The sequence below is a fragment of the Gekko japonicus genome, unplaced genomic scaffold, assembly GCF_001447785.1.
Source record: "Gekko japonicus isolate JY-2015 unplaced genomic scaffold, Gekko_japonicus_V1.1 scaffold1601, whole genome shotgun sequence".
Taxonomy (NCBI): Eukaryota; Metazoa; Chordata; class Lepidosauria; order Squamata; family Gekkonidae; genus Gekko; species Gekko japonicus.
This window is the reverse complement of record NW_015160258.1, coordinates 353,009-369,237: the sequence shown is the minus strand read 5'-3', so window position 1 is coordinate 369,237 and position 16,229 is coordinate 353,009. Positions and strand designations below refer to the sequence as shown.

General features: G+C 45.5%; 1 protein-coding gene across 2 annotated transcripts in view; it reads right to left on the bottom strand.

Annotated features, from left to right (window-relative positions):
* The window catches only part of ST5 (suppression of tumorigenicity 5), a 186,772-nt gene that overhangs the window by 57,693 nt on the left and 112,850 nt on the right, over nt 1-16,229 (bottom strand). For both annotated transcript variants that reach the window (XM_015414621.1, XM_015414613.1), the window contains exons 8-11: nt 15,349-15,393; nt 9,457-9,641; nt 6,352-6,461; nt 5,084-5,153 (exon numbers count right to left, since the gene is read on the bottom strand). In XM_015414621.1, the coding sequence (XP_015270107.1) occupies nt 5,084-5,153; nt 6,352-6,461; nt 9,457-9,641; nt 15,349-15,393 (410 nt within the window). The remainder of the gene's footprint in view (nt 1-5,083; nt 5,154-6,351; nt 6,462-9,456; nt 9,642-15,348; nt 15,394-16,229) is intronic.

Sequence of the window (16,229 nt, the reverse complement as noted above, 5' to 3'; positions counted from 1 at the left end):
AACTCCTTTTCCTTCCCCTCCCCACAACAGACACCCTGTGAGGTAGGTGGGGCTGAGAGAGCTCTTGACAGAAACTGCTCTTTTTCAAGAACAGCTCTTATCAGAGCTACGGCTTGCCCAAGGTCATCCAGCAGGTGCAAGTGGAGGAGTGGGGAATCAAACCCGGTTCTCCCAGATTAGAGTCCCCCGCACCTAACCACTATACCAAACTGCTCCTTTTCAAAATGGTAGTCCCAATTCCATGGTATCCCGGGAATGTTAGACTCAGTTCAATGGTAAGGTTCCACGTGATATTGTATCTTGTCACAGGGCCATCACAAACCCTGATATTATCTGCGGTGGTGGAGTAGTGGGGTGAATAGGAGCCATTGCCCAGGCAGCTGCTATCCCTCCCAATCCACTATGGTTTTACAGAGCACAGAACCACTTATGGTGGCTTCCTTAGGTGCACACCTGCCCCAAACACCCCACCACTAGCCACATCATGCGTGAGTTACAAAAGCAGGCTTTCTCTGACATAGGGACTTTCTTCTTGTATGCAGTGCCCGTCATCCAGCGGGCCAGCAAGTCAGCAAAAGATGATCCATACACGGGGGGATCAGTTACTTGTGCGTGAATCACCCCAGTGCATGTGCAAGAGACTGCTGCATGGGGGAAAACCTTCCTGGCAAATTTTGGCCCAGGGATCTAGGAATGCAACGGTAGACCATGTTGGACTAGGATCTTGGAGAGGCAGGATCAAATCCCGACTCTGCCATGGGAGCTTGCTGGGTGACCTTGGGCCAGTCATTCTCTCTCAGCCTACCCTATCTCACAGGGTTGTTGTGGTGACGATAAACCGGAGGAGGAGAGAATAATGGAAGAAGGATGGGATACAAATGCCCAAAATAAACAAATAAAATACGCCTGCTGCATAGGCTTCCCAAGTCCCCCCGGGGGGCAGGGAAACCCCCGCCCCAGAGGCCTGTTCCCCGGCGGCGCCGGATCGGCCCCCAGGGGGAACGCCTCCCCAATGTGCGCGTCACCTGGAAGTGACGCAACCCCACCGGGCACGGTGGGGGCGGGGCCACAGCCATCCGAGGGAAAACTCTATGGTTTTCCCTTGTATGGCCGTGGCCCCGCCCCCAGCGTGCCTGGCATCGTCACGTCACTTCCGGGTGACGTGCATGCAGCGCGCGCACCAGACGCCAGCCGGGAGCCCCCTGCTCCCGGCAAAGATCGACTTGGCAACCCAACTGCTGCAGCACTTGCAGAGTCCCTTTCCACTTAATCCAGACCCCTCCTTTTTCCTTCCCCCACTAAGAAGTGATTTGCACAGACTGAACTGACAGTGCTGAATAACTGTCTGACAAGGGAATTAGGGGCTCTAGACCACAACTTTGGAGCAGCACCCACATGCGTATGGGCTCACACATGGCATAACCGAACTGAACTTCCTTCCTTACTGCATAGGGATTTTTGCATTATTTCTTATGGTTCAAGGGATACACTTCACTGAAATTCTGGGTTTGGCCCAGCAGTGAACTTCCAGACAAGGGGGAGGAGGAGTGATTTTTGCCATTTCCCCTTTCTGTGGCAAACCCCCAGCTCCACAGAAGAGCCCCTGGCAGAAAGGGCAGGAGCTGTAATTTTGCCCCTTCTCACTGCAGCCACCCGTGTTGTAGAGCTTTTTGTCCATGCAGATTCCCACCCCCCATGCAGATTCCCACCCCCTTTGCATCACCTTTCTGGGCTTCAACTGAGGCTGCTAGTTGAAGGCAGCAAAAATCCGCTTCTGCCAGTGCCCTACACTGGCAGTGCAAAGATTCCAGCCCTGGACTGATTCCCATAACTTGCGTCAATGACAAAGGATGACGAAGACAAAATAAAAGAATCTCTGCTCAGTTGCAATCTTCCAAAGATACAAGAATAAGAGCATTAATGCAGATATAAAACTTTAAAGGCCTGGACAAAAACCAGCCTAAACAGTGCAGCAGTCCTTTAGCACCGTGATTCTCAAACCACTAACTGGAAGCTATTTAGCCTGGAGAGGAGACAACTGAGAGGGGATATGATGAAGAAGAAGAAGAAGAAGAGATTGGATTTATACCCCGCCCTTCACTTGGAGTCTCAGAACGGCTTACAAACTCCTTCCCCTTCCCCTCCCCACAACAGACACCCTGTGAGGTGGGTGGGGCTGAGAGAACTCTGACACAAACTGCTCTTTTTCAAGGACTTGTGACTGAGCTTGTGACTGACCCAAGGTCACATCAGCAGGTGCAAGTGGAGGAGTGGGGAATCAAACCCGGTTCTCCCAGATTAGAGTCCGCGCTCTTAACCACTACACCAAACTGATAACCATCTTCAAGCATTTGAAGGGCTGTCATATAGAGGATGGTGCAGAGTTGTTTACTGTTGTCCCAGAAAGTCAGACTAGAACCAACTGGTTGAAATTAAATCAGAAGATCTTTTGCCAAACATTAAGAACTTCCTGCGAGGTAGAACAGTTCCTCAGTGGAACAGGCTTCCTCGGGAGGTGGTGGGCTCTATTTCTTTGGATCTTTTTAAACAGAGGCTAGATGGCCATCTGACAGCAATGCTGATTCTGTAAACTTAGACAGTTCCTGAGAGGGAGGGCAGGAAGGGTTGCATCAGTGCTTAGTTCTTGTGGCCCTTTCTTACACGCCCAGGGAAATGCTGATTGCCACTTTGGGGTCAGGAAGCAATATTTCTCCAGGCCAGTTTGGCCGGGGATCCTGGAGATTTTTCGTCCCCTTCTGGCTGTGGACCAGGGGTCACTGGGGGGGGGGGTATTGTGAATTTTCTGCATTGTGCAGGGGGCTGGACTAGATGACCCTGGAGGTCCCTTCCAACTCTATGATTAATGGGATGTTTGTGTATATTATACATCTTGTTGTAGGATTCTTCAAGTGCTACATGTTGGCAAGTAATACCTAAGGGCCAAGCTAGACAAGTATGAAGTGAATCCGTATGTTTAAACACAGATCTACCCCAATCACATTGAAAAACAGTGGATGGAGGATCCAATTAGAACATGAATGCACGGGTAGAGTATAAGCCCTCCTCCATCTCTGGTTTTGCCAGGAGCCATCTGTCCTCTCTGGGCATTTTTCTTCTTAGCTGAGATCCAATAAACCAAGTAACCTCAGCTGAGGGAAAACTATTTCGGAAGAAGGGAGGAAGCAGCTGGCACAAAGACAGGTTAGGACCAATAAATCTGTTAAATCTGGATCTCATCCCCTCTCTCTTTGTATAAACACACTGCTCTGCCCCCATCATCTTTTGCTGGGCCCTAAGCTGAAATCAAGGTATGACTTAGACCAGGCTTTCCAAAAATGGAGTACCTGTACCACTGAAGAGAGGAGAGAGAACTGGCAGGAGGAGGTAAGCAAAATATTGTTGAAAAGATATGGCTAGGATGTACAAGGACAATACACAGGGCCAGCAAAAGGACTTTCTGTGCCCTAGACAGGCCAGCTTGAGCATCTCAAGTTACTAGCCAGCCACGAGACTTGGGGCTCACTTGCCCCCCAATGCAATGGGAGAAAGTGGAGGAGATTCCATCTGAACCCAATGTACATACATTGTTATTTTTGTATTGTTGTTTTATTGTAGCAAGTTCATCTTGCCCTGTAAGCCGCCCTGAGCCCTATGGGGGAGGGTGGGGTATAAATCTGAATAATAAATAAATAAATAAATAAATCCAGAAGTAATGCCACTTTCAGGCCCCTAAATCTCTATTTTAGAAATCCCCCAAATCCACACAAATACACACATAGTTTCTCCCACCTCACTGGTGGGCAACTGAGCCTTGAGCCAGCCAATGGACAAGCCAGCCAGGCACTGCATGAACCACTGGCCAACTAGCCAGCCAGGACATTCTCTGAGCCACCAGTTGGCATCTCAGGAAATAGCTTAGCATTGCTTAGTGGGTGGGCCAGCCCTGACAGTACATAAGTAGAAAACACTAATTCTTGGATACATCCAGACATCAACTTTCTTAGCAGTCGCAGCTTTTTTCCCCATCTAGATTTGAGTGCAGTAACACCTTAGACATCAAGCTTCGGGATATAAGCTTTTGAGAGTCAAAGCTCCGTTTGTTAGTGTCTTTTCAGGTTACAAGCACACTGACTGGCAGTGTTCCCTCTAAGCTGAGTTAGTGTAAGCTAGCTCACAGTTTTTTAGCTTCCGGCTCACACATTTTTGTCTTAGCTCAGGAAGGATGGCTCCAGAGCAAGCTAATTTATGCAGTAGTCAAACTGCTCACTCAAAACTTTAATGCCATTAACTCACAAAGTAGAATTCTTGCTCTCAAGACTCCACAGCTTAGAGGGAACATTGCTGACTGGTAAGCATACCAGATACCCACGAGAGAGATCAAGCGTGAGGTTTCTTCTGCTGATAGCTCCTAGTACAAAAAAAAAATCTGAGTAGGATCACCACGAGGAGAACATCAGTAGCTCTGTACCATTCTGATAGCAGAGGCTTTTTAATGTGGTGCTTCCCATTTAACTTCTGGCATGCTGTTGACTGAAGCAGTAGAAAAGAGCAAGAGTCCAGTAGCACCTTAAAGACTAACAAAATTTGTGGCAGGGTATGAGCCTGCCTGAGTCACTGCATATCTGAAGAAGTGAGCAATGACGACTCAGGAACGCCCATACCCTGCCACAGATTTTGTTCGTCTTTAAGGTGCGACTGGACTCTTGCTCTTTTCTACTGCTACAGAGCAGCACTGCTACCCATCTTGTTGTCTCAAAGTATCCAAGTAAGTGAAGGTTGCACAGACCAAGCAGAAAATGAGGTAAGAACAGACTAAACATTTGAAAGGGTGTGTGTCTGTGGGGGGAGATAATAAAAAGAAAAGAAGACTGGAAGTTCCTGCCATAGCCAGCAAAAAAACAAGTATAAAATTAAACTCATACGAATGCATAGTTCCCACTGAATGTCAAAACTGATTTGTTTTTGATTTGTCAAGATCGTCTTTAATTGGAGAAAATGCAGAAGCTCACAAGTTAGAACAGCACTTGTCTTACTTGATTAGCATCCCGGAATCTTACGCTCTGACAAAAGTGGGTGTACTTACGAGTAATCTTCGGCAGTACCCAAACCGCCTGCTGCCATCTTCTCCAGTCAGCATGAAAGAAAAGGTCTCACTGTAACAAAAATTATTTCAGACTTGACTGCAGGCCTTACAAGCAGGTGGGAGATTCACTCAGCTTTCCTTTCAATTCATCAAGATGTATGACATGTCTGGAGATATCTTCCAGACAGACAAAACTTGTGGTTTTTATCCCACAATCCTGGTGTGGCTTTGACACTAACCCAAGGATTTGTACTCATTCTATGCATGTGCAAATGATTACTCAAAATGAGAAGCCATGGCAAAGCAGGACTTGTATATCCTCACTGGAAAGTAATTCATGTCTTCCCATTCCTTTGCCTTGCAACTGTAAAACAAAGGAATCCACTTATGCTGCTCACTAGGAAAATGGTCAAAGCAGTAGCGGTAGCAGCCAAACTAAACATTAAGATCTATTACATAGCATATCCTTCCAAGAACGGTACCACTTCAGGAGGCATCAGTAGCCAACTAGACAGGCAAATGACCAGGGGGTCCCAGGATTGGGATCTCCTGTGTTTGTATTCCAGGGCTTCAGAGAAGATGCCTGAACAGCCGGTTTGATGGAGGAGGCGCTGTTGAAGAAGAGAACCCTTCACTTCCGAGTTATTTCCCTGACCCAAATAACTCCAAAGAAGCTGCTACTACCCTGTTTTCCCGAAAATAAGACAGTGTCTTATATTAATTTTTGCTCCCAAAGATGCACTAGGTCTTATTTTCGGGGGATGTCTTATTTTTCCATGAAGAATACGGTACACTCCGTCAGGGCAGAGCGAGCAGCAGGCGGCAGCTTGTCCTGGCAGCGGCACGGGCTCTCTGATTAAAAGAGACCTCGCAGTTCCTGTCTGCTCCGGCTGCGCGGCAGCCAACAGTGAGCTGTGCGGCGGTGCCCACCGCTACGGCCCAGAGACCAGAGTTACGGTAGCTTCGGGGGGCCTTATGTTCGGGGGAGGCCTTATTATCGGGGAGGTCTTATTTTCGGGGGATGTCTTATATTTCAGCGAGCGGCAAAACTGTAAGTAGGTCTTATTTTGGGGGGATGTCTTACTTTCGGGAAAACAGGGTAATTCCATAAGGGGAAAAACAGACAGGTACCGTAGTGGTGAAAATGACCAGAAACTAACAGCCACATTTAACATTAAACATTTCAGCCACATTTGCTTAGGGCCAAACCTTACGGCAATGTTGTAATACACGCAGTCCACTTTTGTGGTTGCTTACAGGATGTTTACCTGTTGTAGTCTGGCACTGGGCTCCAGTCCTTGGCGTCTGGAAAACAAAATTGGGGGATGGCCTTGAGCCGTTCTTCTGCTTCGCGGACTTGTTTCGTGGGCCTCTCTAGCTGCAGTTGAAGAGATCAATGGGAGCAGACTCTAATTTAGTTCCAAATAATGGCCAAAATACATGACAGGCTCATCCGATGCCAAATCACAGATGTGCAACCTTACTCACAATCGGACACACATCAGGGAAACTCGCCTTAAACAGCTCTTACTTGCTTGGCACTGTGAGGGGGAAGAAGGAGCTTCCAGTTTCCCTCCCACCCCACTTTTGCCAACACATGAACAGACCAATTAACTAAAAGTAGAAAGTCCCCCCAAATCTGTAGTTGGTGTAGATAAGATTTTTGCAATAACGGCTGCGATCAGATGGCAGACTTGGCACAGTCTGGCTGCGCCTCTAATCTTTCTGGAGCTATTTGTTCCGGAGAGGGAGCGACTAGACATGCCACCCATTTTTTAAAAAATGCTACTTTGCACATGCACAGAACCGCTTATTCGCTATGGGCGAATATGCTGTTATGTGGATATCACTCATTGGGTGGAAATGATGGCCATGGTGTGGAAGCCACAGACCTCCAAACACCTAGAGTGCGCAATGGGTTGATTAGATGGCCAGAAATGTGCAGTGGGACAATTTGAGCTGCAAATACTGGGCTTTCTCTAGGGTCAAAGAAATCCAGGGTGAGGAGGGGGGGGCTGACGACTGGGGAACAGAATGGAACAGAAGACAGATGTTGCTGTCTGGATGTGCACATTCAATCCAGTAGGGAGAAGGGACAATATTGGACCAAACAGCCCATCTGATCGCAGCCTATAAGCAGAAAAGCAAACTTATATACTTCAAAATTAAGTAAACACACAAAGCCGCAGCGGTTCTAAAGACAGAAGGTAAAAAATACAAAACAGCCACGTTGCTATTTTATTTAGACTAATGTCTATAGAGTTTGTCTATATGTCTATAGAGTTTGTAGTTGAGCATTATGTATTTCAGTAGGAAAAGCATGGGATGGCACATTTTCAGGGCAAAACTAAGCATAATATCAATTGTTGGGTTGGATTCCACAGATGAAAGAGGGGCAGCTCTTGCCCATTCCCCCTTCCTGCTGTAGACTTTCAACACCCTCCTCGGGCTGTTCTTGGGAGTTCCTTATCCCACACAAGCAGCAAATCTGGGAGCGTTTGTGGCTGCAATGGGAGGAGGGTAGCAAGAAAGTTGTGTTCTGATGAAAGACCAGAACCATCGCTTGGGAATGCTGTTATTTGCAATGGGGTGTAGTCATTAGGAAAGCCAGCATATTGACTGCTGGACTAGGATCTGGGAGACCCAGGTTCAAATCCTCACTCCGCTAAAGAAGCCTGCTGGGAGACCTTGGGCCAGTTATACATTCTCAGCCTAACCTACCTCATAAGGTGGTAAAGGTAAAGGTTCCCTTGCTCAAAAGCCAGTCGAGTCCGACTCTAGGGTTGCGGTGCTCATCTCCGCTTCAAAGCCGAAGAGCCAGCGCTGTCCGAAGACGTTTCCATGGTCATGTGGCCAGCATGACTAAACACCAAGGCGCACGGAACGGTGTTACCTTCCCACTGAAGCGGTACCTATTTATCTACTTGCAATTTCTTGCTTTCGAACTGCTAGGTTGGCAGGAGCTGGAACTAGAGACGGGAGCTCACTCCATCATGTGGCACCTGGGTCTCGAACTGCTGAACTACCGACCTTCCACAGCCTGCAGTTCAGCATCTTAACCACTTGAGCCACCGCAGCTCAAGTGAGGTGGTAGTGAGGCCAAAATGGGAAAAAAAGAATGATGTAAACCACTTTTGGTCCCCTTTGGGGAGAAAAGCAAGGTATAAATGAAATAAATAAATGAATAGCCTGTTTTATGGTTGAAGGCTCTCCTCCACGGCACATAGCACTTTTATCAGCTTCAGTTATGGCTGTCCCATGAAAAGCATGATCTGACCATAGTGATACAACCTTTAAGCAGGACTGGCTTTGAAAAAGGTCCAGAAATTTCACTCGGTCCAAGATGCAGCAGCCAGGCTATTAGCAGGGGCTGGGTACAGGGACTGCAACACCCCTGTGCTGACAGATCTGCACTAACTGCCTGTTTGCTTCCAGGAACAAGTCAGAATGCAGGTTCTTACTGTTAAGGCCCTAAATGGCTTAGGGGCAGAGCACCTGAAGGACTGCCTTCTTTTGTTCTGTCCAGCCTACCAATTAAGATCCTGTTCCCAAGTCCTGGCTTTTTGAGCCTGCTTGCTGAGGTGAGCTAGGTGACAAATACAGAGCCTTTTCAGTGGTGGCACCTCACCTTTGGAATGTCCTCCTCCTTGAGGCTTGCCTGGCACACACTTGCCAGACCAAAGTATTCCTCTTGACCCAGATTTTTTTTAACTGAAGGGTTTAATCTTTTTTTAGCTTATTTATGGTCTGCTTCTTGCCTGAAGACTGTTTGATGAACATCAGGCTGCTTAATGTTGTTTTTATGGCTTGTTTAATATCGATACTGTTGTTGTTATCATTTTACTGTATTGTTTTTTATTTTGTGAGCTGCCTTGAACAGGTTTCTGGAGAGGTTGTATATAATTTTTTTAATAAATAAACGTATTAGTTAAGAGGTGCAATTCAATTTAAAAAAACCCTGCCATTTTCAGTGACAAACCCATGATCGGCATCCATCCTGGCTGCCTCTTTGCTTCTGTTTCTTCATGATTTCTAAAATGAATTCTTCTTGACCATGAGCAAAATGAAAACATAAAGAGATGTAACTATTGTGGAAGTTGTTTCCCACAGAAGACTTGCTAAATCCAGCTATCTTCAAAAGCAGTTCAAGACCTTTCTGAAGTGGAAGGAGTTGTGTAGAGACAGGTACTCAGAATGGAGAATCATAAATGGCACAATGTCCATTTCCTCTGTCCCTGGCCTTTGCAAACTGATTCTTTTTATTATCCATATGTTCAGCACCTATACTGGAATCCATAATTATGACCACAGTAAACAGATCTAATGATAATCATAAAGTAATAATTACCAACTAACATATTTCTTGTTAATACCTTTGGAAATTGGTATGTTACTTCAGGGAGATATGTATTTTTTGAGGGTTTCTTCTTGAGGGAAACTACCACAAAATATTCAAACAATTCACGTTCCTGCCACTCAATCAGCTCCAGTTCCAAGGTCCGGTAACTAGGGGCTCTTTTCAGCACTGACTGGATGTGCATAAGGCGCTGGGTGTGAGCTGGTGTTACAAAACAAACAAGAAGCATCAGTTAGTAATGACCTCAAAGAGGTCTCACAAAGTCCTGCACTCTTCTGGGATTTTAACCCTTATTTTAATGCCGTACATTTTTAGTTCCCACATAAATGAGTCTGTTTTCAAGTGCAGAACTTGCAAAAGTTACCTAAGAAAATTAAAGTATATAATTTACCTTGATTATTAAATTTTCTCAGTCAGCTGCATGACCCCAAGAACAACCAACTTTGTATCACAATCTACACACTTATTAATAAACAGGTATAAACAAAATCAGCCCACGATAGACATAGAATCAGTCCTAAACTGCCAAACATGTTTTGACCAAAGTTATGGAAATCTGAAATGATAGAACCATTGACATTTTCTAATTTCTTCATATAATACACTCAAGTAGCATTTCTGTTTCCTTGCGATTCCATCAAAGCAAATGAACATGCACAGCTACATGGCACTTCTTGCAGCATTCAAATATTCTTTCTCCAGAGTTTCTAATCCTCTGCAGTATGTAGCATAGCCCCTTGGCCACCTATATAACCCAGCAGAGGCATCACATTCTTCAAGGTGAGAAGCTGGCATAGAGTTCTCAGACATCCCTATCCTAGATGCCACCTTCTCCTGCCTTCTCAGCAGGCAACCTTAAAATCTACAGTGGAAGATGGGTATACTCCCATTTCTGTCCCTCAGGAAATATATTAAGTTTTCATTGTTCAGCTCCAGTTTCTTTGGCTGTTGAATGTAAACTGCTGTTATTGGCTGCTGATCGGAGAGGTATACGTGGATGCTTTCTTCTTATATGCTTGCTGTTCATTAATGTCACGCTTTTTAGTATTTTTCATAAGCTGCTGCAGAGGCCTCCCTCTGGATAGTTGGCAGGATGTTAAACTGGAAACTATAATCACGTCAACACTATATCTTGAAAGCGGCACAGTGAGGACAAGCACAAACAGTAGGAGATTCTACCACGTAGATGGCAGAACAATATGACTTTGTAAATTATCTGAAAGAAAAGGATGGGTGCACACGTACACAAACCTGGCCCAATGAGGACTGACTGTCCTCACAGAATGCTGAAAGCAGCTGAATGTGACTTAAACAAAAAAAAGTGTGTGTGTGTGTGTGTGTGTGTGTGTAAAATCAGGCTCCTTGAGCTCCTGACATCTTATAGGCACCTGAAGGGGGGAAATTTGTGATAGGAGGGGGCATTTCAAATCATTTCTCTTCCACGGCAATTCTTTGTGTGACCCCAGTTTATAACAACGGTAATCTTCCACAGAACTAGTAGCAACATGTTGCCGTTTTATCCATCTGTTTCTGTTGCATGTCAAATTACAAATACCGCAGCAATCTGTATCAACCTAAAGCCAAAAAAAATCCACTGGAATAAAAACAAAATCTGGCACCATTTTATGGAAACAAATCCATAAGAACAGATATGCTGGCCAGACAAGAAGAGCTAGGTGGACCAGACTGCTAGACAGCAATGGCAACAAAGGCAACTGGAAAGAAGAGAAACTGCCTAATAATTTCAGTTTTGATCTTTTTTTTTTGTTTCATGTTAGAATTTTAAAAATATCAACCAATTAAAAAAAACCCCAGTCCTTCAGTCTTAAACTTTCAACATATCTATAGCCAAAGGAGAACTTTTTTAGTATACCAGCTACTTGCATGTGCTATAACGCAGGAGGCTTCTGTCTTGATATTGGCTTAGCCATTGGTTTATGGTCAACCTATGCAATAGGTTTTGGTTCTACCCGCCGCTGGCCAGATGGCCGGTGGGGGAAGCCCCGCCCCCAACACCCACAGCCACCCCTCTCCCTTCTCTCTTGAGAGAGAGGGGGGTGGCTGCCTTTAAGTTCATGGAACCCGCGTTTCCTCCCAAGCCCGATCGCCACTTGAGATCAGGCTTGCAGGGAAATGCCAGCTCCGCACTTAAAAGGGAAATGCCGGCTCTTTGCTCTTAAAGGGGAAACGCCGGCTCCGTGTACTTAAAAGGGAAACGCCGGCTTCTTTAAGTGCAGGAAACTGGCGTTTCTGGAGATCGGGTGCGTGGGCGGGGGGGGGCAGACATCCCCAACGTGACATCATCACGTCGGGGATGCCCCGCCCCCTCCAGGAACGCCCCCAAAGTCCCCCGCTGGGGGCGGAAGATGGACTTGGCAGCCCTATACTGGAAGGATTACTGATATAGAGTTCGATCGAGAGATCCATCTTTGTAAGGATTGTGGATCTTCCTAACTTTCCCCTCCTTCCTTCAGCCCACCAATATGGAGCCAGAAATGGCTGCCAGAGAAGGGGGAAACAGGGCCTACCAGTGACTGTTGGCTTTCTGCTAAATCCAATCCACAATGTACCACAAAGTGTTTGAGATGCAAAAGCACAATACATACATGGCCTGGGACCATGGTATCTGAAGGAACATCTCCCATATGTTCCTGCCCATGAACTAAGATCATAGGGAGAGTGCCTCTTCACTCTCTCATCAACCAAAGAAGCTCACCTGGTGGGTACACAAGGGAGGGCCTTTTCAATGGCAGCCCCGCGATCATGGAACAACCTCCCCAGGGAGGTGAACCTGGAAAGGTTGTTCCATAATTTCCGACCTTTAGGAAGCAGCTGAAGACAGTTCTATTCATGACAGCATTTTATTAGTTTCAGTTCTACTGCCTACAAGCAGTTTTAGATTGTCAATTTTAAATTGGTGCTTTTAAAATAAATTTTACTGTATTTTGCTGCTATTTGTATTGTAAGCCACCTTCACTTCCCGTAAGGCAGGAAGGCAGCTAATAAATGTAATAAATAAAAATAAATAAAATATATGCAAAGTGTTATGCTCATCAGTCACACTGAGCATCACTTATTAAATCTGTGCTAAATGTATGAGGCTTTCTATCGGAACAATTACTTATTTTACTCAAATGCCATCACAGGGTCTGCATCTCTCATAAAAGAGAGTTTAAACATTTGGAAACTGAAGAACTAGACAAAACATACCCTTCCCAAGGGAAGCAGCTTTCAATTCATCTGCTATACAGAACACAGCAAAGCCAGCTACATAGAACACAGCAAAGCCAGACCTCTGTCCTCTCAGAGCTCATTCTGGCTCGTTACTTGTATTTCTCTGAATCCTAATTTCTAACTGAATATTAAATGCCAGACTGTATTCCAGTTCCAGGATTATCGTTTATTGTAAATATAGGTAGAAAACCAGTGTAGGGTTTATGTTGATCATATCTGTAGAAACTATCTGGAAACACTAACACCCTCTGATTCAAAGTTTGGGTCCAGTGGCACTTTTAAGACCAACAAACTTTTATTCAAGGCAGGGGTCATTTCGTAGCATAGAAAAAGAGGTGCAGGAGCTCATTAGCATCACTCAGTAGCATAACTTATTTGCATATGCCACGCCCTCTGACATCACCGGAAGGGGGTCAGAGGGCAACACCCACCGCTCAGGCTCCTCTGGACTCTTTTGGACTGCTAGCTATTGGGGGGCGGGGAAACGTGCAGGTCTGTCCTCGCAGAGGAGGAAGAGCTTGTCCCTGAATAAAACTTGGTCTTAAAGGTGCCACTGGACTGTTTTGGACCTGTTGGCTCTGCAACCTACCTGGCTGCTTCTTGCTCTGACTGAGGGCTGCTGGGAGCAGAGGGTGGGGCTTGTTGCATGTGCCCGCCCCCTGGGCTCTTTACTGCCGGAGCTCCGCTCCTGTGCGCTCCTGCAGGAAATGACCCCTGATTCAAGGTATAAGCTTTCGTGTGCATGCGCATTTCTGTGTACATGCATACGAAAGCTTATACCTCGAATAAAACTTTGTTGGTCTTAAAGGTGCCACTGGACTCAAACTTTGTTCTGCTGCTTCGGACCAACATGGCTCCCCACCTGAATCTACCCTCTGATTCAATCAGTCTTGTAGTTTAAAATCCTCATTTCAGGCATAAGCATGCATTGGACTAGTGCAGGCTATCCACACTTTAATCACCACAGACTGACATGGCAGGGTGGTTAGTATTTATTTATAACATTTCTAGAGTTCCTATTAAAACAATCAAATCCACATTTTCAATTAAAAAAAACATAACCCAATCAAATGACTAAGAGAACAAGAAGCAACGTAACAATAAACCAATTTCTCAGAATGAATACAACTAATAAAGGTTTGAGAAAACAAAAAGCCTTTTCAGTCACTGCTGAAATCTTAAGGAAAAAGCTGGGCAACCTATATCCACTGGAGTATGTTGGCTAACTTAGCATCACTGTATGAAACACTCCTCCTGGTGCATTTCGCACTGCCTGAATTCTACAGGCTTCTGAGTGCAACATTCAGCAGCCACTGCAAAATTTGATCATATACATTTCAAACTCTGTAGTAATGTATGACAAATCTCAACAGATGAACTAATCACACATGCTTAATGGCTGGCTTGCAGAATGCACTCAAAGGCACAGAATCTGAAGTTTGCTGCTGCAGAATATGGCTTGCTTTGTGGGAGCATTATATTCTTCTTGGTATAAACTGAGAAGGATCTGGCTATCATTCTCCAGATCGGAACAGGACCCAAGCATCAGGAGGAGGGGAGCAGTATGGGTACTCTTTACTGGGGCTTTGAGGGTCCTACACCAGGCCACAAATCCATTACCCTGCTATGATCTTTGTATGCCCATTCAGAAATAAAATACATGTTTAAGTCGCTCGCTTAACAAAGCAGTCGGAGAGTGATTCAGCAAGAACACAACTTTATTCTTCAACTCGAACACAACTCCAACACGGATCAACATCTGATAGCCAGAACAGCTTTTACATTGCAGCTGTCCTGCTTTTAAGCTCTCCCGGCTAATGTAGCCACACCCACTGTACAAATACCAACCAATGAAGTTGTTCACATAAGGACCAATCACGGATATTCCCGCTCAGGGAGCTTGCTTGATTGGTTGGTTGGTTAGGTGCTTCCTGGGCTAGTAACATGATTGGATGGATTTGGATCCTAGCCCAGGACGAAGCTTTACATTACACTTCAATTAGATGTTTCACAACATATCATGCATTCAAGGCAGCTTTGAATACACTACAATACACATTTCTATCATGACTCAGGACATTGTAGAAGGGGCATAATAAAAGTTCATGCTGGGCCCTGAGAAACGATGCTTGGGCCCTGAATAAGACCAAAAGAGTCAGGCTGGAGAGAATGATTTCTAAGAAATCTGACATTTGTTTCAGAGAAGCTTCCCACACATTTTTCTTTTCTCCCACTGTTGCCTCTAGGGTTGCCAAGTCCGACTTACCTTGCCAGTGGGGGACGCCAGGGTAGCTCCCGGCGCGCGCACGCACCGCATGCACGTTTCCCTTGTATGGCCGTGGCCCTGCCCCCAGCGTGCCCGGCGTCATGACGTCACTTCCCTGTGACATGCACGCTGGGGCGGGGTTCCCCCCGGGGCCCAATTCCCCGGTGTCTGGGAACGGGCCTCTGGGGCGGAGGGATTTCCGCCCCCCGGGGGGACTTGGCAGCCCTAGTTGCCTGTGTTCAAGGAAGTTTTGCAGCTTTCTGAAGCTATACAAACTACTACAAAGACCATGTACCAAAGGAGAAAGATAACACAAGTTCACAATTCTCTAGGGGACAAAAATCAGTTCCCTGGTCTGGCTTTGCAGGACTTTAGCAGCTAGAAGATTAGGCATGCTAAACTTCTCACCTTTAAACCTGTCATCTGAATCGCTCTCACTCTCGCTGTTCTCATCTGCAAGAGAGGTACAGATTCTACTGTTTAAAAAAGCCTTCAGACACTCTTATTATTTTTTTAGTTTTCAAGACTGCTGGACAGGATACATAGCCAAAGGGTTTCTAGGGGGGAAATAGTTTGTTCTTAAGAAAGTGTTTGAAATATGAAAATTGACAAACTCACAAGAAATATATTTTGAGCTAAATCCCATTCTACTTTATACAGCATTTGGAAAACAGGTTTGATATCTGCCACCCAAACTTCTTAATTATTGAAAGGCAGCTGCATGGCATCAGGGAAGTCAAGGGGAATGTGGTCTCTCTAAAACCTCAAGTAGGCAGAAACACATATGAATAATGAAGATTAATTTGATAAGAAATGCCAGACTTGGGCAAAACAAACCACAATGCATGAGCTGTGTTTGGCTCTCAAGCAATTCAAGAAAGTGACATGGGATCTTTGCATGCAACTCTTAGCCAGCTGCACATCTCTGCTGTGGCAAAAGCAAGAAGCAACTACTCCTGAATCACCAGCAGCAAGGTTTGGAACAGGTCCCTAGTGCTGGTTCAGCACAGTCATCATAGAGCAGCACCATTAGTTTAAGGTTAGTTACAGGCATACTGCACACACATGCTTTACACGCACATACAAAGATGCAAAAATTGGCAGACTGTAGCAGACATTCAAAACATTTCTTTTGAAGTTCACATGCAAGATCCAGTTTTATTAGCTGATCTCAGTTTCATGTTTTTGTGCATGCAATAAACTAGCAGGAAAAAGGAATGTGGACTTCACTATGAATACATCTGTGCACTTCGAAGAAGAAGAAGAAGAAGAAGAAGAAGAAGAAGAAG